The sequence below is a fragment of the Epinephelus fuscoguttatus genome, linkage group LG4, assembly GCF_011397635.1.
Source record: "Epinephelus fuscoguttatus linkage group LG4, E.fuscoguttatus.final_Chr_v1".
Taxonomy (NCBI): domain Eukaryota; kingdom Metazoa; phylum Chordata; class Actinopteri; order Perciformes; family Serranidae; genus Epinephelus; species Epinephelus fuscoguttatus.
Window position 1 is genome coordinate 33,652,800 of NC_064755.1, and position 27,636 is coordinate 33,680,435.

The 27,636-nt window shown below is 41.0% G+C and overlaps 2 protein-coding genes across 2 annotated transcripts; one reads left to right on the forward strand and one right to left on the reverse strand.

Annotated features, from left to right (window-relative positions):
• The first annotated feature begins 844 nt into the window (after positions 1-844).
• Positions 845-7,838, forward strand: rlbp1b (retinaldehyde binding protein 1b). Its single transcript, XM_049573339.1, has 8 exons — positions 845-875; positions 2,130-2,167; positions 4,286-4,414; positions 4,777-4,981; positions 5,579-5,757; positions 5,914-6,072; positions 6,740-6,850; positions 7,442-7,838. The coding sequence occupies exons 2-8, from the start codon at positions 2,156-2,158 to the stop codon at positions 7,568-7,570; spliced, it is 924 nt and encodes a 307-aa protein (XP_049429296.1). The 5' UTR covers positions 845-875; positions 2,130-2,155; the 3' UTR covers positions 7,571-7,838.
• A 1,956-nt stretch (positions 7,839-9,794) lies between these two features.
• Positions 9,795-26,236, reverse strand: LOC125886939 (monoacylglycerol lipase ABHD2-like). Its single transcript, XM_049573332.1, has 11 exons — positions 26,138-26,236; positions 25,647-25,718; positions 23,780-24,010; positions 21,527-21,702; positions 20,953-21,120; positions 20,544-20,727; positions 20,332-20,424; positions 19,816-19,917; positions 19,639-19,708; positions 18,977-19,061; positions 9,795-14,811 (listed from the first exon to the last, which is right to left on the reverse strand). Exons 3-11 carry the CDS (start codon positions 23,989-23,991, stop codon positions 14,582-14,584), a joined length of 1,320 nt encoding a protein of 439 aa, XP_049429289.1. The 5' UTR covers positions 23,992-24,010; positions 25,647-25,718; positions 26,138-26,236; the 3' UTR covers positions 9,795-14,581.
• Positions 26,237-27,636: the final 1,400 nt, after the last annotated feature.

Sequence of the window (27,636 nt, forward strand, 5' to 3'; positions counted from 1 at the left end):
TGGCGTATTGTGCTCTTACTACCACTAGATGGCACAAAAAAGTGTCCATGAATGAGGACAACAGGTCTGAGTTAAGCAGAATGAAGTATAAGGTCAGGTAAACCCAAAATGTGAGGACACGGGACCCTGTGTGTGGTTAGAACATGTTGGGACTTTGACAATATATAGTTTTTTTCTACTTATAAATCCTACTAATCCCAAATAGCTAGTAGAAATTAAAAATGCATACCAAACAAAAGTGCTGGTCTCAGGAGGATACTATATGTATTGTGTTCTATCAGTGTCTCAAATCAGCGGCTGATTAGCAGCAATGAATATTGATTTTAGTCACCTGTAGAGACAAAAGCTGCATTCTAAATCTCAGCCATTTGTTTGCAGAGTAAAAATTAATAATTAAAGCCAAATATAAGACAGTAATTCCTATTCAACTTCAACATCATGTCTCTAAACATGTGCAACAGACCCTCTGAATACAGGCCTCCTCTCACCCGAGCGCGATCACGTTGCAGAAATCAAACTGGAACTCAGCGGTCACAATGGCTCTACTTTTCACTCAAGTCTCCCTGGAATGCAATCAAATCCCTCCACCCCCCTTTAAACCACCTCTTACCTAAAGTGTGCACTCAAAATTACATCATCCAAAATGTGCACTGGCCCTGCCTTTCATCACGGGAGCACCTCCACCATTGGCCACAGACCCTCGCCATCACTTCCTCCCTCCCTCTGCCACTTTATACTGATTGAAAAGAAGAAAAAAAAGTTGGGTGTAATCTGGTGACGACACTAATCCCAACGCTACAAATCACAGCTCCCATCCACCTCGCTCCACACAGGCTCCCTGCGACTCCCTGCCAGCGACTTCACATCTGCCTCAGGTAAGACTCCTCCACTGATGTGCTGCTTCACTTCTCCTTTATTTCCTCAGATGTTGTACAACTCTCAAACTCTGCAGCTCCTCTGGGTTCCTCTGTAGTTTAACTGTTAATGGAGCAGTGACTTGGACCAGAGACACTGATTTTATCCTATAGAGTGGCATGAAATCTAAAGACTGGATACTGAGGCTCCCAAAAATAATTCAGTTCTGGTAATTTGAGGGATTTGAGTGCTAAATCTAAACAAGTTAAGACTTTTGTCGGCTCAGTAGGTGCATCATGGGACTGACTCCGGCAAGGGTGAGAGCTGCATTCCCACTGGGACCAACAATCCCAAAAATGCTGGTGGTTCTGCAGCTTTGGATTTAAATGTCCACAGATGGGCATATTGTTATGTTATAATACAAAGATATCTGTAAATGTGGTCTGTAGAAATATGCTATAGAAACAGTGCATCAGGTGAGAGGTGTTTTAGTCTCTCTAAACCTCTGCATGCGAAAATGCTCTAAGTTTCCAAAGATTAAAGGGAGATGTGTGTGTAAAATGATGAACAAGACATTCAAGAATTTCTATTTTAAATAATGTTGCAGCAATGCAAATGTGTGCTGAGTTTTTCCCTCAGTTTAAGCATGATATATTTAACATAAAGTTAGGGAACAGTTGTTTTCATTATTGATTAATCTGCTGGCTATTATTAATCTTAGTCTATAAAATGCAGGTTTAGTGAGGTAAGAGTATTCAGATATGTCCACCACATTTGCCTAAAGACTAAAGCAACATCTTTGAATTGCTTGTTTTGTTTGAGCATTTCTAAAATCAAGTCTAAAAGCTAAAGAATGAGGTTGTATTCTTTTACTTTCATTTGAGAAATGATCAATCCACTAGTACAAAAACAAGAGGATACTGCAGATGCCACAACATGCTTCGAAAAAAAAAAGTTTTATGTATTTTAAATCCACTTCACGGGAAATTAAAGGCAATATTAAGGTTCAACTTGTTGAATACAAACTATACAAACTGAATTTCTCAACTTTTTAGTACAAAACTACTTGGACAACAACAACATGCCTGTTCATTATGAAACATAAAGACTGTCGACATTAAATCACCTGATAAACCATCCAGGACTGGCTGAAGTGCTAAATATAGCTAAATCAAAGTACCCTGTGATGGCAGGGAGGGTGGGATGAAGGGAGATTAAAGTGGATCACAATATGTCAATTGTTTGTTTTTACCTGCCTTTTTCTTTTCTTCCAGACGAGCTGATAGAAAGAGCAGAAGACATGGCTGTGGTTGTAAGTATTTGCACCTTTATTTACTTAAATATTTGTTAGTTTGTTTTACCTCAAAGAGAGTGTATCAGTGCTGATATTTTACTTGGATTTCTGAGCTGTAATGGGAACATTAAAGGAGGAAATGCTTGTGTGTGATTGGGTAACTGGCCAAGACAAATACCTATTCATCATGCTGTAACATGGACTCAGCTGCAGCTCAACATTTCTCAACACCAAAGCCCATTGTTAAGGTGCCGTCAGCGGCTACAGTAGCCTTAGCTGCTAATCTCTACTAGTGGTCCTTACCGTGTATTTATAGGCTTTACTGGACTCATGTGATGGAGATTAATCAAACACTGAGGCCTATTGATTGTTGCTCCGGCAATACTTAGTTGTTGTTTTAAACCTCCTCACACAGTACAAGTCCTCTGAGAGAATTGTATTAACATAGTTATTTTACCCAAATCAACATGCAGGTGTAGAAACAAACTTAGATCTCCAGGTTGACCAGCAGTCAGCAGGGAGGAGTACAAATGCACTAAGCCGTTGCCAGTGAGTGAGTACCCACAGTGCCAGAGCCCTGAAAGTGGCACAGCTTAATGGGACGCATCCATTATTAATGTTATTAATAACACCTGTGATGTTGCTGCTATGATAAACTGTCCACTGCAGAATACACCTATTCAGGTGAGGTCAATAATGCAGCAGCCTGCTGAGCAGAGGCAGTTGTTATTATTATTATAGATAAATATCTGATTCCAGGGCTCAGCAGGTTGCCAGGTTGCCATTGGCAACCATTTTGAGAAATTGGCAACCAATTCCTGGCCTTAACATATAAAAAACAGAGACAGCAAACAGCAACATGAGCACCCCAAAATTATATATGTTTGTGTGTGTTGCATTAGTAATCTTTGAATATTGCTGCAACAGTTATAACAGGGCCCTCCACATGACAATGCTGCACATGCGTTTGTGTGCATCTCTTGTAGAGACAATGGTGAATCAAATTAAGCTGTTTAACTGTGGTGGTAAGTGTGACTAGCCCTTCAACCTCACAAACAAATATGCACACTGATTCAGCTGACAAGAACCAGATGAAGCTGAACAAAGATAGAACACAAACTACAAAGTTTGGTTACTATAATAAAGCTTTTAAACATTATTTTGTCACATATTTATTAATAAGTGGACATACAACTGCTTTGTATCTTAATTACTCAGAATATAAGGTGACTAAAAATGGCAACGATATGGTCAGATTCAGCGACCAAAACCTGTGGTTCCCAGCCTGGCAACCACTTTTAAAAGTTAGTGTTGAGTCCTGTGGGATTCAGCGCTGTTTTACTCTGACTTCAGTTAGTTTAACAAAACAGAAATAGCTTTGGACCCGAAGGTCCCTGACACACCAAGCCAACTGTCAGCCATTGGTCAGTGTCGGGTCGTCAAGGAGCATCTCGAATCCGTCCTGTTGGTTTCCCTTTTCAAATGACGAATACAGACTGCTGCTGCCGGCTGCTATGGAGAGTTATTTCCTCTCACGCAAGTGCAGAACGTATATGCTAGTTGACTGTTCTCTGTAGTCTTTGTGTGTTCAGGTGCAACTTTTTGGCCGAGACACAATCAACATGAGGCAACCCAACAGTTGGCCTTCATAGCCACTAGTTGTTTGCAACTTGTCGGGCTGGGTATCAAACCTCAGTACTTTTTTGATGTCAAATTTTGTCAGTGTCTGGTCAGATTTGTCTTTTCTATTAATTAATCAGATATTTACTGAATGTAAAGTTCTTACATGGCTGCTTGTGTTTGGACAGTATCCAGTACTTAAGAAGTGGCTTCTTATTTTAAATTTTAAAAAAAGTCTTGTTTTAGTATTGGTACCAATGGTCAGGTTCTGAACAGGCGCCAGTAAAACAATTTTAGATGACCCATCCACCTCTGATTCTGCCCACCCTATAAAGTCTTTCTCACTCTTTATATCATGGTAGTTGCCGCCGGTGTTACAAGCTGCTGCTCACTGGTGCGTGTCATACTGCCATGAAACGTACCTCTCTGTGTCTGTGTACACCTGTAAGTGCACAACCAAGCTGTACTGTTGATCCTAGCGAGTCATCTGTTTTTACATTAACACTCTCTTTTCAGAGTGGAACTTACCGTATGGTGTCGGAAGAGGAGCAGGCTCTCAGGGCCAAGCTGGAACGTCTCACCGTCAAGGACCATGGGCCAGTGTTTGGACCCTGCGCCAGCCTGCCGGACCACACCAAGCAGAAGGTAACCACAGCTGTTCTGACATTACCAAATCAGGGCACAAAACAAAGTTACATTCAAGAGTTTAATCATTGTAGTTCAGTATATCACTGATTATAATGTGTTATAAATATAAGATAAATTTAGAAATTGAGAAATTAAACTAAGAGAGAGTTGAGTTCATCATGCAGTGTCAGCAGACGCAAGAAACTGAAGTGATCCTGGCTAAAATCCTGGCTGAATTCGTGAGGACAAACATGAGTTCTTCACTAACAGATTGGCTAACATGAGGTGACAGTGGACTGAATATCAGGGCAGCTATGTCACAGAACTATGTAAAGCTATCAAAACTGTGAGCTAACTGTCTGGTGTGGCTCCCCCTTCAGGCCAAGGACGAGCTGAATGAGACAGATGAGAAGCGTGTTTCGGCGGTGAAGGAGCTGCGAGGGATGATAAAGGAGAAGGCAGATGCAGGAGACGACCTGGCCAAGGGCGTGCAGGACACGTTTGGGGAGAAACCAGACAGTTTGCTGGTCCGCTTCATCCGCGCCAGGAAGTACGACGTGCCCAGAGCCTTTGACCTGATGAAGGGTATGTTAGACACAGTTTGAAGCGGCAGACATGAACATACTGACAGGACTGTTTCCCATCAGCACTGCCAAATGAATCCAGCACCAAAGAAAGCTACAGTAAACATGTTAATGTGTTTGTACGGTATGAGCAGAGGTGGAAGACGTACTCGGATCTTTAACTAAAGTAAAAGTAGCAATACATTAAAACACCCTGTGCAATATAACGATGGACAGACAGGCACACTGTTCCGTAGTCCCTCAACAATAACTAACAAAATAAATCACAAACAAGCTTCAAATGATATGTTTTAATAAGCTAACACCAATGAATACATTCTGACAATGACAAAATAATGACCCAAAATGTACACCTGGTCATTTTCATGCTAAAAAAGCATTTATATCATCATGGGAAACTCTCCACTGAAACTCATTACTTTAGAGACAGTGTGACTTGACCTGTGTTATCATGACTAGAAAAAGCACTTAAATTTATGAATAAATATTCTAAGTGTTATTGAGCAACTAAAATGAAACCCTGTCACTACTTAACACCAAGAACTACCAAACTTACAGCCTAGTGTGACTGTATAATCTGCTCCCCTGCTCCACCCAGGCTACGTGCGTTTCAGGAAGGATTACCCCGAGCTGTTTGAGAATCTGACCCCGGAGGCTGTACGCAGCACCATCGAAGCCGGCTACCCCGGCATCCTGCCAAGCAGAGACAAATATGGCCGCGTGGTTCTGCTCTTCAACATTGAGAACTGGGACTATGAGGAGATCACATTTGATGAGGTAAGCAGGCCCTTTTCTGGGTGACTACATGTCCCACAATGCACCTAGATATACATTTACCAAACTCACTTTTCATTTAAATTAGTTCTGATCTGATTACAAGTATCAGTAAGATTAAGATCAGTACAGAATTAATTAACCTGTGTGTGTTTTCAGATCCTGCGTGCTTACTGTGTGATCCTGGAGAAGCTGCTGGAGAACGAGGAGACTCAGATCAACGGGTTCTGCATCATTGAGAACTTCAAGGGCTTCACCATGCAGCAGGCGTCAGGAATCAAACCCACCGAGCTCAAGAAGATGGTGGACATGTTGCAGGTGGGAGAATCTACACTCTGGTCTGTTACTACAGGCAGAATGAAGGCTGGGAGAGATGGATATTCTAGAGACAAAAAGCCATTTAACATTTTAGGTTTAGTTGGTATTATACCTTCATTTTTCAAGATTGTAGATGCTGATGGCTAGATGTTTGAGTTAAGTGGATATATAGGTTTGATTTACAGAAGATTGTGTTGATTATTCCTCATGTTTGATTGCAGTTTGCAGGTTAGAGAATCAGGTGTGTTTAGATTACAAAAAGCTCTTCCCTGTCCTTACACCCAGGTGTCATTGATCAACCTTTAAGAGCTGCTCAGTGGTCAACCTTGGGGTGGCAGTAGCTCAGTCCATAGTGACTTGGGTTGGGAACCAAAGATTGCCAGTTTAAGTCCCCGTCTGGACCAAATATGTGGATTGGTAGCTGGAGAGGTGCCAGCTTGCCTCCTAGGCGGCACCGAGCCAAAGTCTCAATTTAAAGCATGTATAGGTCCTGTTTGTGCATGTGTGTTATTTTTCCAGGCCTGTGTGTATATGACAACAGAATGAAAAAATTGAATAAAGTATATCTTCTTCTTCTTCTTTACTCTCTGCAGGACTCTTCAGTGAGGTCTTTATTTAGAGTTACTGTCTATCACCACATCATCTTACTTTTTCCTTTTCCCACCAGGACTCATTCCCCGCCCGTTTCAAAGCTGTGCACTTCATCCACCAGCCCTGGTACTTCACCACCACCTACAATGTGGTCAAACCACTCATGAAGAGCAAGCTGCTAGAGAGAGTGAGTCAGACAGATGATTCAATGATAATGACTGACTGCAACACTGCTGCTCCTTAGTTCAGTCTGTGAGATACGATCATGTTAGAGAAAACAGTCAAAACTGAGAGAGTACCTCAGACTTTGATCAATTTATTGAGAAACTGCATGTGAGATCACACTGATATTGGTGGATTAGAGCCAGTATGTTATTATACAGTTACATCAGGGACCTTTCATGAAGAGGATGTAATTTGCCCACTTACCTTAGTATTTCTCCACCTGACTAATAAGCCTAAAGGAGAGGCCCTCGTGTGCAGCCACAATACCCAGTTGGGAGAACCACACCCTGGCTGGCAGTAAGCTGATCACTTTCCGCTCTGCTATTATACATTTTCTCCCCAGCATGAGGGATGTGTGGACCCAGTCTGCCTGGGGTGCTGACAAGGTTTTTAAAGGGACAGGATCAAGCAGGGCAAATGAATTTTAAGCTTACAAAGACTTCCCATCGCAGGGTATTACACTCAAATTCCCACTTACTTACATGTTGGACAGTCGGGTGCTGAAAATTCCCACAGTCTCAAATGTCTCTAACAGCTGCTGTCTCTGTTCTAGGTGTTCGTCCACGGAGATGAGCTGGAAAACTACTACAAGGAGTTTGATGCCGACATCCTTCCCTCTGAGTTTGATGGAAAAGGTGCCAAGTACGACGGCAAGGGCGCAGCAGCCAAGCTGTTTGACTAAAGCCTCCTCCATCCCTTTGCGCCAAACCAGGCGAAGAGCCATTATGTATAACAAACCCCCCCACAGACTGTGGAGACTCAAAGCCCAAATCTAGCTGTGTGGTTGTAGGAAAAAAATATGAATGAAAGTGTGTGAAAAACTCAGATGGTGTTGTTTTCCAGAGGTCCTGACAAAACACAGTCCAACAGTAAACCACATTATTCTCTATCAACCATTTGGTCGACACTTTAACACCTAACAGTTTCTCATTTTTAGCTCTGATGACCAAAGCCCAATCTCTACTCAGTATGGGACTGGAGGCACTGGCAGATTTAATTGTGTAAATCTGCCCGTGCCTCCAGTCCCATACTACATACTACATACTTAATTTGGAGATTGTTTTCTAAAGCATTGATAGTATGATTTAAGATTAGCCTCACTTCACAACAGTTCACTATTAAGGCTTTGCAAGTTGAATTTCACACCATATTCAAATGAATGGAGGCCAGTGGCTGTCCAGGAGGCAGTCTTGAACCTAAAGTGGCATGCTTTGGGAAAAAGTCAGCATTAGTGTAAAATATATGTAACTTCTTTGACCCTTCAGATACATTTAAGTTTTTTATTCTTAAAATATTCAGTCAAAACACACAGGCTGATCCACATTAAGCCAAATGAGAGCACTGACCCCGTCTTTGAGATTAACCATCTCACACCTGTTAAATTGTGCTTTGTTCGGACCACAGTTCACCCACACAGCTTGTTTGAACACTGGCAGGCTCCAGCTTTCTGAGTTTCCACCCTCTGTTTGTCCGTCTCTCCTTGAAGTACAAGGCTGATATTCCAACAAGTGCCTGTCTCTCATGTATTTTTTAGATTGTTCTTCATTCATATGAATATTATGAAGTTTTACCCTGGTGCACCAATAAGAATGTCAATAAATGTACAATAAACTGTATATAAATATGAAGTGTAGTCTTTGCATCTATCTGCAATCTAAACAAGACAGAGTCAGCAACAAGGCTGGCCGCTTTCTGGGGCCACCCTGTGGTGCTTTAAGCTAAATGCTGCAGCCCGCTAACATGTTCACAAGCGTTCATTGTTTTCCCCAGGAGTGTTTTGCCAAGTTCTGCTTTACTGTGCTGTGATTGGCTGTTAATAATCCTATTAACCACTCTGACAGATCCATATTTTACAGTGATGCCTCCATGTGGCCACATTGCTGTGGCTGTAAGAAAAGGAGCGTGCCCACTGTTGGGGAAAAAATTTGTGCTGCTCACAATGACAATGCTCACATGCTGATATTAAGCTGGTGTAATGTTGACCAGGCCCCCCATTTTAGTTTAGAGTGCCAACATGCCAACCAGCATGCTTACATTTAACTGAGGTTGATGGGTTTACTTTTTTAGGTCTTTGGTCAAACTTTTATTATTTTGACCTGATGGTGATGCTACAGGAAAAGTCACGGAAATTTCGAAGTCAGTATGAGTCATGGATGATGAATGTCTGTACAAAGTCTCATGGCAGTCGTAGAGATATTTCAGTCTAAACCAAAGTGATGGATTGACAGATGTTTTAAATGCTAATTTTACCGCTATAAAAGAAAAACCTAGAGTAGGTTATAATAATCAGACCAAAAAGAATTTATGTGAAAAATATTTATTAATGGGTGAGTTCAAATATTAATAATCAGTCATGACTGTGCACCATATCAGAACAAAACATTAAGATTAGATTATAAATGTTACACCCACTATATTCCCAAACAGAAAAATAAGAACTGTAAAGACAGTAAAGTGCAAGAAAAGCAGCCATATATCAAACAGTCATGACATATTGCACATACAGACACAGAAGTGGTGCTGCTGCAGGTTATATTAGGCTTTATAATTACAGAAAGTTGTATTAAACATGATGGTTTAAATGTTGATTAATAAGTCTTGCATGAACTTGGGTGGAGTTCTCTGCATTTATTTACAGCGTCTGACGGGATGTTACTCACAGGAAACTGACTCATATTTGACTGGAGGCCCAGAATAAACCACAGGAAACAAAATATTTCTGCACATAAAATTCTGAATTTCTCAGTGTTTGAGACCTTTGTCAAAATGTTTCTTATGGAAATATACTGTATCATGAGACATAACAGAGGTAAGTTTGTGTGGTAGTTTTCCTATGTCTTCTGTTTTATAAAGGGACAGTTCACCCCAAAATCCATCAATCCATTTTCAACCGCTTATCCAAAGCTGGGGGGGTGCAGCAGGCTGAGTGAAGTGTTTCAGACGTCCCTCTCCCCAGCAACGCTTTCCAGCTCCTCCTGGGGGACCCCAAAGCGTTCCCAGGCCAGACGAGATATGTAATCCCTCCAGCAAGTTCTGGGTCTGCCCCAGGGCCTCCTACCATTGGCCACTGGACATGCCCAGAACACCTCCAACGGAAGGTGCCCAGGAGGATCCTGATCAGATGCTTGAACCACCTCAACCAACCCCTTTTGATGTGAAGGAGCAGCGGCTCTAGACCAGTAAATCAAAAGCTTTACCTTCCGGCTCAGCTACCTCTTCACCACAACAGTCCGGCACAGCCGGACAAGACCCAGAGATACTTAAACTCCCTCACTGGGGGCAGTAACTCACTCCCAACCCAGAAGCAGCAATTCACCATTTTCCAGCAGTGAACCATGGCCACAGACTTGGAGGTGCTGACTCTTGTCCTGACTGCTTCACAATTTGCTGGAAACCGCCAGAGTGCATGCTGGAGGTCAAGGTGTGATGAAGCCAACAGAACCACATCATCTGCAAAAAGCAGAGATACAACTCTGAGGTCACCAAACCAGACTCCTTCCTCCCCCCAGCTGCACCTTGAGATTCTGTCCATGAATATCATCAATAGAATCAGAGACAAGGGACAACCCTGGCGGAGGCCAACACCCATTGAGAACGTATTTGACTCTGTGCCGAGTGTGTGGACACAGCTCTCATTTTAGTTATACAAGGACTGGATGGCTCATGGCAGCGTCCCTGGTACGCTATATTCCAAGAGTAGCCTCCACAAGACCCTTGGGACGCGGTCGTAAGCCTTCTCCAAGCCCACAAAGCACATGTGGAGTGGATGGGCAAACTCCCATGACCCCTTCACCAGCCCTGCGAGGGTAAAGAGCTGGTCCACTGTTCCACGGCCAGGACAGAATCTGCTTTGCTCCTCCTGAATCCAAGGTACGGCAATCCAAACTATGTATTTTTCCTCTAACCTGTAGCGCTTTCTATCAACCTAAACTGTTTTGGTATGAGTTGCCTGGTGCTAGAGATATGGGCTGTAGAGATGTCTGCCTTCTCTCCAGTATAATGGAACTAGATGGCACTCAGCCTGTGGTGCTCAAAGTGCCAAAAATACATTTGAAGAACTCAACAGCAATGTCTCTTTCCAGAAACCATGACCCGGTTATTCAAGATAATCCACAGACCTTGTTGTGAGCAGTTTAATCAGGGAACTATTTTCTGTTTCCTAAATGACACCAACTGTATCAATTCTCAGAAGGTTTCTGTGGGTTTTTTTTTGGTGCTTTGGGCATCACAAGTTGAGTGACAACAAATTCAATTATATTCGAGAGAAGGCAGACATCTCTACGGCTGATGCCTCCAATACTCTGCAGCTCACTTCAAAACAATCTAGACTGATAAACAGCACTACGGGTGACAGAAGAATATGTTTGATTTGGTGGTGAACTGTCCCTTTAATCCAAGAAAGATTTCAGTCTTTTCTCTTCTCTTCACTGTATTAATTTGTTTTTCATGGCAAACTCCACCCACCTGGTATGGAGCAATAATAAGCAGCTTAAAAGAAACCCCAAAAAACCTTGGTCACTTATGAAACGTATCAATAAGCCCTTGTTCAAAGTAATGTCTGATATGAGACCTCCACTGTATTTGAGCCGAGGCCATGTCCCTGTCTTTAGGGGAGTTACATGTGGCCAAAATGCTCCAGAATCACTAAAAATTACAAAGTTAAAAGTTTTTCTTGAAAAGTGAAGAGTGCTTTGGTCCATTTGTTTGGTAAGTGTATAAATTGAAAGTCCACAATTGGATTTGTTAAATAATACGCTCACTGTTCGTGTCCCATATGCATTCTCCTCTCCTCTCTGTTCAAAGTGTTTGTAAACACAATTTGACCCGGCTCTATCCTCAACAGTCATGCAGACATTTTAAGTATCTTGTGTCCTAAATTCTGAAAGGACCTTTTCTGTTGGTGATAAGCAGTTAGGAGTTAACAGCTGCATTCAGGGAAATTGTACCGTCTGACCACCATCCTCAAGCTATTGCAGCAATTTATGTAATGGGACAAGCTGACTTGGAGCAGTACAATATTGACACTAGCTCATCTGAAGTGACCGCATTTCTATTCAACAACACAGAAAATTAAACATCACTCTTACTGTCTGTCTGCGTTTTTATAACTCTATATAACTTTATATAATCTCTTTGAAAACCTGACATCCTGATTCCTTTTGTTGAATGTCAGCAGCAACAGTGCCGGCTGATGGTCCACTGCATACAATGGAAATGCAAAGTGCAAAACTGGAGTCAAATTATGCCTCAATATATACAAATAAACCAAACTGGGTGTTATTTAACCCATTTTTCCTGCAATAAAACTGAAGACTTATCTTAACGGAAACTAACAAGATCATTTTATACCAATATAAAGATATACAATGCAGGATTTTCCTAAAAAACTGTTTAGACTCATAAAATTAATCCCTCTCAATCATCACTTATCACCCACTAGAAGTGTGTGTGGTGATGTATTTTTCTGCAGAGACTACACTGCCTGTATTTTATTATTTTGCTGAGGTCAGCACGTTCCTGGGAACAACGTGCACGTGAGGTCGGGACTTTCTAAAAATGTAGCGACTTGGTGCCCGACAATAAGCAGCATGCATCCAAGAGAAAGCTATGAAAACCACAGACAGAGCGCTGAAAAGACAAAAAACGAGGCACAACGTCAAGCAGACAAAGCTCGTTCCAAACAGTAAATCATTTTTTCCTGGCCATTTTTTTACAGACACTAATGGACAATTTCTGAATAGTATACCTTCAAGGAAATTTAATTTACAGTTTGACTCAACAGGACAGATGTTATGTTGAGCAACAGCTGAAAATCACTACTGTAAACCATAAATCGTGTCATGCTGCTGCTGATCAGAGGTAGCACAAGCCCAAAAACCAAATATGTTGCAGATTCATATTCATATTAAGGCACTTAAATCTGGTCATGAACTTTACAAGTTTAAATCTGGAATCATTAATTAGGGTTGGGTAACCGGTCACATTTAAACCAATACCGGTACGGTACCAGAACACGGAATACAACACCACTACCTAATGGTACCATTTTTCAGTATTCTACACTCTGTACAAACAAAAGTGTAGTTTCAGTTGTAAAAATGTAACGGTTTTTGGTTTGCTGTTGCCCTGACTCACTGTGACTTCAACAAGCTGCAGGGGTGACACAGTCTTCCTCTCTCACTTTCTTTCTTTCTCTATACTCTAAGTTACTTTTTCACCTAAATGTACTCAAAAGCCCCATTTCCAACAAGAAGTGCGGTACAATTCAGTTCAGTTCGGAACGCTTTTTTTTCCCGTTTCCTCTGTGAAAAGTTGTGGATGGTACCAATGAAACCGTTGTGTACCATCCCCATTTTTGGACCCCCCTCTGTTGGGGCACCTAGCACACAGACCTGGTACTAAAAGGTGGAGATAAAAACACTGCAGTCTGTTGATTGGTCAATAGTGACGGTCACTTTGCTTGATGATTTGACGAATCCATCAGCACACCCTAAATTTCGATATGACAATTTTCATCACTGCATTAGTTTTTATTTTCTCTCTTGGATGACAGACGCTTTTAGAAATGAGTGGATCTTCAAGCCTTTAAAAATATATATTCATTTCAACTGGATTATGTGAAGTGCATATATTGTAATCCTCCCTCTGAGGGGGAAAAAAGCGTCGCAGAGCATTGTTCCTGTAGGCTCCAGCAACACTAAACCCCTGAGCTTGCCTGAGAAGGACTAAATGCACAAACCTGCTATTTTTAAATATCCCATGGAGAGAGACTCTCACTGAGCCTGTTCTATTTTGTTTTGAAAATGTCGGTGTGCAGCTTCGTTCTGTAGACGATAAACGACAACCCCGCCCACATTTAAGAGTACTGTTTGCAGTGGAAACGCTAAATGGACCTAGGGTCTAGGTACCATGTCTGAAGGGTGACTTTTGGTTCCAAAGGTACCGTACCGAAAGTGTCTGGTGGAAACGGGGCTTATGGTACTAAAATTTGGCACAAGTCAATTTGACACAGATCAGTATTTGGTAGTACTAATGTTATGTAAGTCCACACCCTTAAAAGTTGCGAGTGTGGGACCCAATCCTAAATATAATTCTTCAGACTTTAACTGATGTGGGTTTTCACGTATATTTTAAAGTATATTATGGTTAAAGGTTCAAGGCTTCAGACTGTGTCCTTCACACTAAGATAAACTTACAGTTTTGAGAATGATTTAATTTATTTTAGCTGCCAAATCTGACTTTATATTTAAGTTTTGTAGAAAAGTTTTCAGTTTTAATTCAAGTAGAAAAACAAACATTTCTCTTCTTTCTACATGCAGGTCAAAGGTCACATTCATTCTCTGATATCAGTATGTCCCCCACTAATTATATCACACTGCTTTCCAGACTCAAGAAGCAGCAGCTGCCAAAAACCTGCAGAGGGTGAACTCGTGTTACACTGGAGGTTAACTGGGAACAAGAGGAAGAACCAGTTCACCATGGGGTCATGTTACAGGTGCCTAATGTGGGTTTCAGTTTATAGCTTGGTGTTACCCACTTCCACTCAGCTTTTTCTTATCCATTCAGTGATTTCCTACTTTTCCCAGAATTATTTACTAAACCGTAAAGCCATTAGCACAGCAATGCAGGAGTTAATACAAGACTTTGTCGTTTTAGTCTGTTGTTTTGTCTCCAGACATCTGTGTACAGTATGTTACCCACTGACTGTCGCCCCTGTGCTCTGCAGGCAGGAGGAGTTCATGTCCTGGTGGCTGCTCCTCTGGCAGGCAGGTCGGTTCTTCTCCCATTGGCAGATGGAGTCGGTGTACTCAACTATGACCTTGTCCATCCAGGTGAGGGGCTGAGGGAACAGCATGGCTCCCTCAAAGAAGCCAAGGTGGCCTCCGTGTTGGGTCAAGACGAATATCAAATTGGGCATCTTTTCTACAAACAGAAGGAGAGGTACGATAATTTAATGTCTTTCTATTACTCAGCAGTATTTACTATTAAAGCATAGCTAACACTCAGTTTAGTGCCAGCCCATTCATCATTCCAAGCAGCTGTTGACACACAGTGGAAGTATTTGTAACAGGATAGAAAGCTGAGGTTTGTTTGGGTTGTTTGTGTGCCAGCCATTTAAACTACTGAACCAATCATCACACCAACATGACATTGGTTAATATGTGTAAAGTTTAACCTCACCAACTAGATCTGTCGACCAAAGAACCACCAAATCATATTCAACCGAGGGAAACACAACAGCTTTGATAAATATATTAGTGGTAACAATTAAGGAATTTGGAAAAAAGATAAACTCGTTATTTAACAGCGTCTAACAGTGGCCACAAATTTTCACCCTGCACCCAACTGTAAACTCTGTTCACTTCAAAACATCAACAGGGAGATGGAAGGTTATTTTGGGCATAGACTGTGTCAAAGAAATGGACATAGACCAAGCTGTCACTCACTGGTTTGTGAACTACTTGTTTAAAGCCTTGAGTCTGGCATTTAGGTCGTTTTTGGAAGGAAGAGAGAATGGGGGGGCTTGTGTGTGTGTAGTGTGTGTTATTTACATTAATGTATATGTGTGCATGTAGGTGATTTTAGGCAGCAGTGGTGGAATAGTAAAGTTGATTACTTGGTAATGGTGGGTTGGGTGGTTGGGGAGATTTGGCCAGCTGTAGAATGAATGACAGGGGTTGGCAGCTGTTATGTCTGTTTCCTGTAAGGTTTTCTGGAGGGCAGGATGGATGCAGTCTTCAAATATCTCTGTGCTATTGTTTGGTGTCTGTAAGAGTCTGCGTGCCAGTTGCAGACGTTGGAGTTGGTTGTCGGAGATGGTGATCCAGATCCAGTACAGAGTATTGTGAAGTGTGAAGTGGTCAGATGAATGATAGTTAGACTTTGATGACTGTTGAGGATAATGCGCCATGCTTTCCACAGAGGACTGTCTATTGTTTGCTTTTTGTTCCAGGTAATCGACGTGTTTTGTCCAGGTCATGTTGCTTGGAAAGTTAGCCCAAGGAACATTGCTGTGTTACTAATGTTTATTTTCTGGTTGTAAAGTGTTAGGTTGACATTGTTTGACTGCAGGTTTGGGTTTTTAGTGATAAGGACGCATTGTGTCTTGGCAGGGTTGAGTGATTCTCCATGTCTGACCAGTTTTCTATTTCTGTGATGCACATGTGAATGTGCAGTTCTAACAGACTGGTGCGGAGTCACAGGCTTTAAACCCTGTGTGGGTGTGATCCATTTACAGAGTCGCTGAGGTCACGTGAGCTCGGAATGGCGGAGTTGCTAAGGTCACGTGCAAGTCATTAACCCACCCAGCCATCATGTGTGTTGTTAGAGTCAGATGGGTGTGAATGGGTGTTTAGCCATCTGGGGAGGGTTCTTAAGACCGCACTGTAGGTGGGTGCTGTCCTCAAAGGAGTGCCCCTTCTCCTTAAGATGTAAATGGACAGCAGAGTCTTGACCTGAGGAGCTGACCTGGACCCTACAACCATGTCTTCTATATAGTCTCAGTTAGGATTAGATGGACACTATTTGGCACAATCACAGAAACAGATAGTTTTGGTAAAGACTGCACAGCAGAAACATTTTTGCGGAAGTGTTTAAGAAGTCGTAACTTTTTTTTGCACTTCATTGGGCCAATTAGTCTTTTTTCCTGGTCAAGCATCTCCAGTCATTTGGTAATTAAAGGCACCCTGATCTTCTCAGTGTGAGGGTAAATAATTAAGCTCCACTGCTTTGTGTAGGTGACTGACTGTGAGGCCAGTGGCCAAGAAGCTCGGCCCCTGCACAGAAATCCTCCTTTCCCTTTCTGTTACTCTACACCACCGACACACTCTCTCCTCCGTAACATTTTTTTTTTTGCACACACATTAACACACTGAAGTTCAGCTAGATATTGAGGGTTAATCTGGTAGGCATTAAAACCAGCACCAGTGTCTATAATGCTTATCTCCAGGGTTGTGCAGAAAATCGTCACCAAACTGGAAAAACAAAATTATTAAGAGCTACGAACACCCGTGACAATATTTAGTTATTCAGTGGTTTGTAAGTGTAAAACTGGAAACTCCACAGTGGTTCCAAAAAGAGGAGCAGCTTCAGTAGTGTGGAATAAACTGTGGCATCTCCGGACTTCTCAGACTCTTTTAGTGACTTACTACTCAGAGGGAACTCATTCAGCGGCTCCTCTGGCAGCAGTACAGCGTCTCTCCCTCACCTCTCTCGCCGTGTACACATGGGAGTCGGTGTCGTCAAGTGATTTTGTCATAAACCTTTGGTAATGTAAACCTACGTGACGCTTGCAGCTCAACAAAAAACTCCATATATGTGAATGTGTGATAGTTGTGGTATCATAACAGCCTGTCACAGGTTACAGCGTGATGATTAGAGGAGAAATGGCAGAGCATAAAGGTCCAGGTGAAAAAAAACCAACTCAATCATTTAGGATTTTACTAAAAGAAGGAAATCACCTGTTGATTTATATATATAGATCCCAGGGTACTATTAATATTGTATACAGAAACTGAATCTCACTCTGAGTTACTGTTGTTGTTCACAAACTAAAGAAATGAGAGGTCATTTTTGTATAGTTTTTACTGAATATTTGAAGGCAAACTATAAAATTATATCACTTATTTTGTTGCAATTCTATGTTCTTAAATTAATAATAAGTGCAGTGGTGCAAGTAGCATTTAGAGCTTTTCCTTCAGTAAAAGCAGCAATACTTCAGTGTAAAAATACTCTGTTACAAGTAAAAGTACAGTATTCAAACTCATACTTAAAGGTAAAAAAGTATTAGCATCAAAAACAGACTTAAAGCACCAAAAATAAAACTACTCTTTATGCATAATGGCCCATTCCAGAATCATATATTTTATTTCACTGGATAATAATTATTGATGCATTAATGTTTTCATCACTTTAATGCTGTTTAATTTATATTTTGTATTAGAAATCTTAATGCAAAGTAACTAAAGCTTTCAAATAAATGTAGGGGAATAAAAAGTACAATATTATTCCCCCAAAATGTAGTTGAGTAGAGGTATAAAATAGCACGATATGGAAATATTTCTGTAAAGTATGTCAAATTTGTATTTAAGTACTGAACTTGAATAAATGTACTTAGTTACCTTCCACCACTGAGGACTAGTTTAGAATTTCACTTGTCAAGGTTTAAGTCATTACTCACACTGATTTACACACATAGGGGCCAGTGCATGTGACCTACTGAGGCAAGACAGGGCACACACACACACACACACACACACACACACACACACACACACACACACACACACACTGCTCTATATATATAATCCAACAGCCTAGTCGTATCACATGGCCCTGAAAAATTCAACAAGACCGTCTGGGTTGGGCGGTGTTGAGCAGATAGCTGCGACAAGACTTTATCAACACTTAAGACTGCGGCTCTAGTGTCCGGCTCCAGAGCAGAGGAGGGACAACGGGTTCATTCTGCTCTACACTGGCCTGAATCTGTGTCACTGCGAGGACAATGTTTCACTGTTGTGCCTGTTCGTTTTGTAGGAAACACACAAAACATTCAAAACAATATGAGTCGTCATAGCAACAGTTTCAGTGACTCCTCCACATGTTGCTGCATGATTCAAAGTGCAGAGGGAGGAGATCATACTTGCATATTTCCACGTGGCTGTTTGTAGAAGGTGTGGACATTATTGTTTTATTATCATATATTGCTTTAATGTGTGACCTTTTTTCTGTTTGGTCCACTGAGGCTGTTTTGAAACTTACCTAACAGTCTTTATCACTTAATCATGAGACTCTAATGAAGGATTTTCTATCACAACAACCTTTTTTTATGTGCCAATGAAGGTGACTTAGCCATAAAGATTGGCCAAATTAATATTATTATTATTTTATGCTTCATGTCAAACCATGTCAGGGTTACTTTAAATGCATTTGCATAAAACACATCAAATATTTCACATTGCTGTAACTGATGAATTATTCCACATCATGGCCAAAGCAATCTACTATAGCTAACAACACCATCAAATACGACTTCAAATATTCCTAATTATCTACCGTTAATGAATGCATCTTGTCTTTTCACACAAACCTGCAAGTGTGCGTGGAATATCCAGCAATGAATGATGAATGAGTGGGTCGTCTGAGGAGTTGACCAGCAGGAGAGGGACGGTGACCTGGAGACAAAACAACAGTTTGTGTCTGAATGTTTGTTAAGCACTGCCTCAGGAAGGAGAGGTAGTAGTTACAGAAGTAGTATTTGTAGACGATGGTTTAGTGGTGTGTTAGTCAGTGTATTACTGTTGTTGTAAATGCAGTAGCACTGTAGAGAGGTGAAGTCCCTCCTTCTGGTGTCCATCATGGGACATTATTTTGGGGAACAATATGTTAATTACACAGTCTAAAGGGGGATTTTTACTCCTACGCCAAATTGACACCCTACACTGTAGCCTGATGTGCACCTCCCCAGAAATGAAACTACACATCGTGGTGATGCAGACCTCCTGTCTGAAACCTTTTCCCTCAGTGCAAAGGAAGCTTTTATTTACTTTAATTTCACAGATAAGACACAATAAATTGCGAAGACAATAAAGCCTCCACAAAATAGCATTTGTTAAGTCTTGTGTGATTTATCCTGGCTACATATGAGTAGAGGAAATCTCCGATAGTAGCTAGGCTAATTTATACAATGTAAAATACAGTACAGTAACTGAGTATCTATCAGGCTCTCTGTACAAACTTGCACACACTCACGTTCTTGATGTAGTGCACACAGCTCTCCTGCTCGTAGTACTCCTTCAACGAGTTGTAGCCGTGAAATTTTCTGCAGAACAAATCATGTGATAAGATCAGTGACAGAGATGAGAGGCTGTAGAGTTTGTGGCAGCCATTAGCAGCCGAAACAAAATATAAAATCCACCCAAACTTCACCTCATGATGCTGTCGTCGATCTGCGTCAGGGACGTGGCTGCGTACAGTCTGCTTACGTCTGCTTCACTGATGTGGCTGGAGTTCAGGCTGAGCAAAGTGCTCCTGTTGAACAACACAATGACGGGTTTTAGACAAATCAGGGCAAGAAGTTAAATATTTGTTTAGCTGGTAAGCCCTAACACCTATCAGACAATGTCAGAAATGTTTTTTAAGGCAGCAACTCCAACTTGTTCACACTGATAGCCTCATTTTGTAGCATTTGGCTGACATGCAAGCAATGATGTCTTGTCTATACTTGTCCAAAAAAGTATTGTCCTCAATGGATGTTTATCTTGGTGCGTTGCTGCAGAAATCCACTGCAACAATTAATGCAGAGAAACAACAACCAGAATAAAGCAATGCTACAATTTATGAATGATAAAAGGACACATAGGTCATAAAAGGATGATAAAAGGTCATAAAGTTAAAGGGATTAACACATCTGTAACTGCAGTGATGTTTGTTGTGTTTCTCCACCTGTGTGACAGAATGAGCTTCTTCATGTTGTCCGCCAGCACAAAGTTGTAGAGCCTCCGGCACTGATCCCACTGAAGGAATGTTTCCTGGGCCCTACGCAAACACACACAAATGCGTAAATGCATGCTTACACAGTATTTAAAACACCAGTCCTGTATCCCAATCTTTGTATTTTTTTAGTCCTAGTTCTGTTTATTCTTCATTTTACCAACCTGAGTGCGCTGTAACCCTGACAGACGGTGATACAGCACAGAACTCGGTCCTGGTTGGATCTGTTCTCACCCAGGAACTTACAGACGATGTTTCCCCCCAGACTGAAGCCCACAACCACCAGTTGTGTCTGAGGAAAAGCTCGTTTGATGGCACCCACCATGGCCGCATACTCCCAGGTACAGCCTGAATAAAAGAGAGACACTTTTAAAACTGTGTCGTACTGATAATTACTTATGAAACTCTGTTTTTACTTGTCATTGTGTTTTTATGTTGCAACTCTGACTTCATTGTGTTTTGTTTCACTTTGCTTCGTTTTTCTTCCTCTAATTTTAAAGTGAATTTCCCCACTATGGTTTATACTCTAACTTGTGTACTTATAAGTCTGCCATGTGATGTTTCCCTTGTTACCGTAGGTGAACATGCGCGGCGAGGTGAGCTCCACGTTGGGTAGGGCTCCCAGGTGGTTGAGGACGGCGCAGCGGTAACCCTGCCTCTGGGAGTGATCCACAAAGGTCCGAATGTAGTTCTTCTCGCTATGGTTACCGATCCCAGGGCAGATTACCATGGTAATGTCATCTGACATACACACAGACAAACAAGAGGGGACACATTCAAAGTTGAGTCATGGGTAGGCGTAAAAGTGGATGCCACATTATGTGTGTGTGTTTGCATGTTGATTTAATTGGCTGCTGAAATGCGTGGCATTCTCGCTCTATTGGGATTTCATTAGTGGTCTTCCTGCTCGTGCAAACTGTAGTATGAGCTGCTTGTTACTTCAGCGTGATGTACCCACAACCCAAACAAGCAGATAAAACTCAATAGGAAAGACAGTAAAATAAAAAACAAAACAATGATCACTTTAAAATAATCCCTCAAAGTATAACAGAAGATCAGTGGTTGTGTGATTAAATCCTAAACATGCAGTAAATCCTAAACCAGTTGCTTTGATGCTTCACCAAACAGACTAGCTGTTGCCACTGACCTCCTGTGCTGTGGTCTCCACGAGGTTCAAAAAGATCAAAGGTCGCCGTGGCCCCGTCCGGCATGGGGAGAAACTTGCGGACCCCGCAGGGCGTTGGAGTGTTGACACGCCCCATCTTGCCGTACAGGACCGTCTGGACATGTCCACTCTTGCCCCACAACAGGGGAGGAATGTATCTAAAGAAAAGCATATTACATATCACAGCTGTAACCTCCACCCTGAAGATGTCTCAGCCGCGTCTTAGCGAAGACTGTCACACTGCAGACACGCCACATACCACTCCAACTATAGGAGGTGGCAGACAGATCTACAGGCATCATCAGTCATTTAACTGAGCAGCTGAGCTGGATTTGAGCTCTGAGCTGGAGAAGATTGCTTATTTGTGGTGACATTTTAATACCAACAAATCATGTAATTCTAGACACTTTACTCCCATGTACTTGTAAATGTGTTAGATATAATTGGGTCTCAAGCCAACAAGATTTAGCATAACTTTAAAATGATGTACTTGTCTTAAGTGATTGAGGCCCAAGCTCGTGGGATGTACTGTATGAGCAAGTAAATGTACGGCTCATCCATGTGTGAGCAGCAATGGTTTGTTTGCCATGAAGAGCATAACTTTACCATTAATGTTGAACACATTGCGGAGAAGATAAAAAAAAAGACACTTAAAGACTCTCTAAGAAACATTAAGAGGAACTCCATCAAAGTTTGTTTACAGTTATTGGAGACTACCACTACTAAACAAGTTGTATAAAAGACTTTTGTGGATCCAAAGGGAGCTTTGCAAACTTGGATACATTGCCTCAAGTGATGTCATTTGAGTCAGCACCCCGTGGAGCTACAGACCTCATGTTTGAAAATCAAAAATACCTGGAGATGTAGAGTTGGATAGCCTGCCAGACCTCTGTAGGCTGCTCCTCATATCTGCTTGAGTTTCGAGGCTACATTAGCTGCTACTAGCATAATAATGTGAAAAATGTGTGTAATAAAACAGACAACATGTCTGGTTCTGCTAAATCTATTTTGATCCTTTCTTGACCATTGTGAGTCTGACACTTCATGAACTCGTAGCTCTCTATAATTCTTTATTAAGTTTTATCTTTTTTTAAATGAGTTGTTGATTAGAATCTTTTATATGAAGAATGACTTTGTCTGACTCGTTACTTTTACTGCTCCTTGTTTGTTTGCAGTTGCTGTTTACCTGCTTTTTCTCCTCACTGTGTGTATAAACTACTTTGCTGTACTTCCGCCTCCACAAACCAGTCAAGCTGCAGTTACGGTTTACATTCCTGTCTGTCCAGACTCATGTAGCCACATGGATGCTTCACACGTCTTCAATGCGGCAGCACAGAAGATCTATACAATCAGCACATTTTCAAGATTAGTGTCACCAATTCAGTAGTCTGAGTGGGCGGAAGTTTGCTGCATAGATCAGCCTCTCATTGGGCGGAACGAGCCACCCGCACCTCCAGTTGTGTAGCAGTTTTCAACACGTCCTTTACTAACTTTTGCAGTGTTTGATCTTGCAGGGATGTAGCCATTTTTCTGCCATGGTTCGCGTCCTGTAGGTGATATTTTTGTGAGCGTGTTACACCAAAACCTGTTTCCCCCCGGCAATATTTTTGCAAGTGCACCGTTGCTGTGGCACCGCCAAGAACGATTGTGATTGGTTGAAAGAAATAAAAAGAGCCGGGGTGTTTTTTTCTCCAATCTTAAAGTGAGAGTCAGCGCAGCCAGACCTTTCTTTTCTTGAGAAAGGTGTGTGAAGTTTTAGCATTATTAGAGTAAGAATTCTTAAGTTATGATCAAAACTCATTTAATGACTTTTGAATACTAAAATCTAACCAGTTCTTGAGTGCAAGTGGATGTTTGTGCCAAATTTGAAGAAACTCCCTCAAGGCGTTCTTGAGATACTGCATTCATGAGACAGGATGAATAGACGAATGAAATCCAAGTTGAGTCCTCAGAGTCACCAAGATCATGTCCGAGTTTCCAGGTCAAGTCTTAGTCATTAAAGTCATGTCAAATTCCCAGTCATCAAATCTGCAACTGACAAACCAGCTCAGTTTAGAGTTCTGTTTTTCTCAATTATTTTGTCGGATGTTCCATTACTTCTTTTTACAGCAGTCTTGAAAAGTGAAAAAAAAAGTGAATCTCATGCCTGTATGTCAGGTGCAGACGTCATCCAATGATCCAGTCCAAAGTGCATCACTCATAAGTCTTAAAAACTATATACTAATAAACACTCACTCTTTGGTCAGCAGTGGGCAGGATTTAAGCAGGTAACGGTTGAGCAGTGTATCCTGGTGGATGATCTCTGGTGCTGCTGTGGTACTCTTCAAGTTCAGACAGCGGACGATGATGTAGAGCACAGTCGCCACCGCTGCCAGCTTCACACCATCAAACATGGCCGGCAGCTCCGGGCCGAAGGTGTTCATGTCACCGTCCTCGAGGGTGGTCATTGTGGACACAGGAGAGGACCTACGCACAGCATGTTGGGAAAGCATTTAACTTTTATGACTAATGAAGAGCTTACAGGCAGTGGATTGTCATTTAGACAGTAATATGACTCTGTTAGAATTATCTGACTTGCTGAGATTGAAAAGTTAGTTATAAAAATAGAACTGGACCAATATATGCTGTATATCCGTTTGCCTGTGATGTGTGTGCCTGTCCTCAGCATGTGTGCTGTAATTTCTCTTTTTAGAGAGCTGCTTGCCCTGAAAAAAATATCTGTGGTCTGATGTCAACGGAAAGTTTGACTTTCTCATGTTGCCTGAGGTCTATTTGCTGATCTTAATCTGTCTGATCCTGCAAGAAGACTTCCTGCGGCAGTACTACAACATATGGAACAAAATGTATAAACATTGGCTCTTGGCTCAAAATATCAGGTATTGGCGGAGGTGACAGAAGTGCTCGTATCCTGTACTACAGTAAAAGAAATACCACAGTGCAGAAATACTTTGTAATGTGTAAAAGTCATGCAATGAAAATTTCAACTTAATCCAAATATATGTTAAGTTTTCCTTATGCAGAATGGCCTGATTCAGTGTAATGTATATCATAAGGCTGGATTATAATTACTGATACATTCATGTCATGTCATACATCACTTAAATGAAGCAGCTCGTGGAGGTGGGACTAATTTTATTGCTTTATACACTTCATCTGCTGGGTAGCTCATGAATTTCCCCCTGGAGATGAATAAAGTTTTATCTTACTCTATAATAAAACATATAATTTAGTTGTTGATCATAATCTTTATTTATAAAGCACCTTTCAAAGCAGAGTTACAAAGTGCTTTACATGTCACTAATTAAAACAGACAAGACTTGAAAACAACAACTTTCAAAAGAACTGATAAAAAGACTTTAGTATATAAAAACTGAGGAAGTAAAAACTCAAATAAAATCAGGAAAGGCCCTCTGATAAAAAGTATGTTTTAAGAAGGGATTTAAAAGAGATCAGTGACTTGGCTGACCAAGTTCCAGAGCCTCTGGGCCCTGACAGCAAATGCTGTCACCTTTAATTTCAGCCGAGCCTCTGGATAAAACAAAAAACCTCTGCTCGAGGACCTTAAAGTACGTCCTGGCGTGTACGGCACTAAGAGATTGGAGATACAGCTAGAAGAGAGACCATGAAGAGCCTTAAATGTAATCAGTAAAATCTTAAAATCTATTCTAAAAGATACTGGGAACGAATGTGAAGAGGCTTAAACTGGAGTGATGTGATCATGTCTCATTGCAGCTGAATTCTGTACCACACTTTGATCACATTTACTGATCACATTTAGTATGATTAATGTGAATCTGTGAAGTGACTAAATTAATCAAATAAATGTTGTGGAGTTAAAAGTACAGTGGTTTCCCCTTAAGCATATTGAAGCATGCAAAGTACAAGTACCTCAAAATTGCACTTAAGAACAGTACTTAAATAAATGTAGGCTGTTAGGTACATTTCCACTTCCCATTTCCAATGCTTCAACTCAAAAGTACTGATACCAATACTGACCATTGAAAACTCTTGATTAATTCCTTCTGGACAATATCTATGTATAGTTTTCTAAAGTATAAACCTGAAGAGATGCCCTCTATATTTATTTAAACATTTTACCCACCTTGTTGTCTGACTTCGAGGAGAATACAGTGGTCGTGCTCCCTCCTCTTTGCTGGGTGATACTCACTCAGTGCTGAAAAGCAAACAGTTATGTATACTTGTAAACTTGCTGGTTTCAGTGCCTCAGGTAGAAAAACGTATACAAACGAAAGACTGCACCAAAAAATAGAAAACCACCATGTTATTTAGTTTAAAATGACATTTCCATACATTCATAATGCATGAATGACTAAACCGGAACTACAAAAAGTACAATAGAATAGAATAGAATAGAATAGACAGCTGTGTTTCGGTTATAGCTTTAATAAGTGTGCAACAAGTGTCCTCAGTTTAAGTTTCTTGGACTCTTTTCCTTTTGTCACTCAAGTAAAACTGTTCCTGAAGAAAGTCGAGGTGAAACTGGAGCTTAAACAAACACAAACACTACGTAAACTTTATATAAAGTACTTCATGTGGTGTTAAAAAGGATACAGAGAATATTTCCGGTCTTACCATCGCGGGTTTCGGTAGTCAGTCCCGGTTCTGGTCGGATCCGCCCGGAGCGGAGGTCAGTCTGTGAACACCGTCTGTTTACAACACAGCAGTGACTAACCAGCAGGGAACTCACGGCGCGTTCAGGGACACTCATAAAGCTCCGACTTTGGGGCATCCGAGTCGATAATACAACCAAGAGTGAAAATAACACGTTTATCTTATTCTTTACGTGACTTTGGCTCTTTGAATGTAATCACCTACACATTAAACCAGTTATCAAAGCTCATGTATGAGTTTAGTACCGCTTCTTGTGTTATAAGCTACTTGCGCTTCCGTATTCGTCCGAAGAATAGTTAAAAATCCTATGGTACTGAAGGTAGCATAGCAAACAGCGGTGTAGCTTACTTCCTACTTACGGAAAAACTAACGGCCTAATTTACAGTAACAACATGATGTGGTGTCACTGGACCTCCGCCTGTTGTAGACTATTATGGACTTATATTTTACAACGACACGCAGCTGTCACATAAGTGTCACGCAGACAGATGATACTGACATAATTTCACACACTAGTATTCAACATATTGGGTGTTATAACTGATTAAATTCACATAAACTTACTATAATTTCTTACACAAAGAGTAAAGAGTGTCTGTGATACAATAGATTAAAAACAGTGCCCAGGTAGGATGTCTTTATTAAAATGGGAAGTGACAATACAACACCAACAGATTCCTTTTTTGGTTATCATGTTTAAACCGGAAATTGTTTGTAGTAGAGCAGTAATTAGAGAGTCATTGCAGTTTGCAGTGATGAGTCAAAATCTCTTTCACTGAGTATTTGAACCACCGGAGGGCGCCATCCACTAATGAGACATACAGTGTGATGAACGGTAGGCTACTCACTATTCATTCATTGTGACTAAATCATGATTTTAATTTAGTTTTTACTGATAATTGTATAGGATCATTAAAAAATGATTATAGGTTTATTATAAGTTGTTTGTGACATAGTTATTAGGTGATTATGTGAAAATGTGGCATTATATTTTCACACAGGGAACATATATCACATTATTTAATAGCAGTTATCAAGCTACTATCATAATATTCTAAATATCATATTATTTAAAACTGTAGACAATGGAGGATAGTGGAAAGTGGGTGGTCTGAGTTGCTGTGGCTTTATAAAAATATACTTTTAATTTGTTTTTTATTTTATTTCACAAATACAGCCACATGTAAGAAGCAACAGAAAGTCAGCACTCATGAGTGAAGTTGATGCTTATTTGGTTTAAAACATCATAAGGTGAATGAAAAAGAGGAACAGGTGCACAACTGAACATTTGATTTATTTTTTCAGTGGTGGGACAAAGTCATCGTCTTTTGAAGTCACAAGTCAGTCTCAAGTCTCTGCACTAAAGTTCCAAGTCAAAACTGCAAGTCCCAAGTCAGGTTAAAGTCCTAAACAAGTCAGAATGCACTCTTCAACAACTATAATGCCAGTATTACATATAC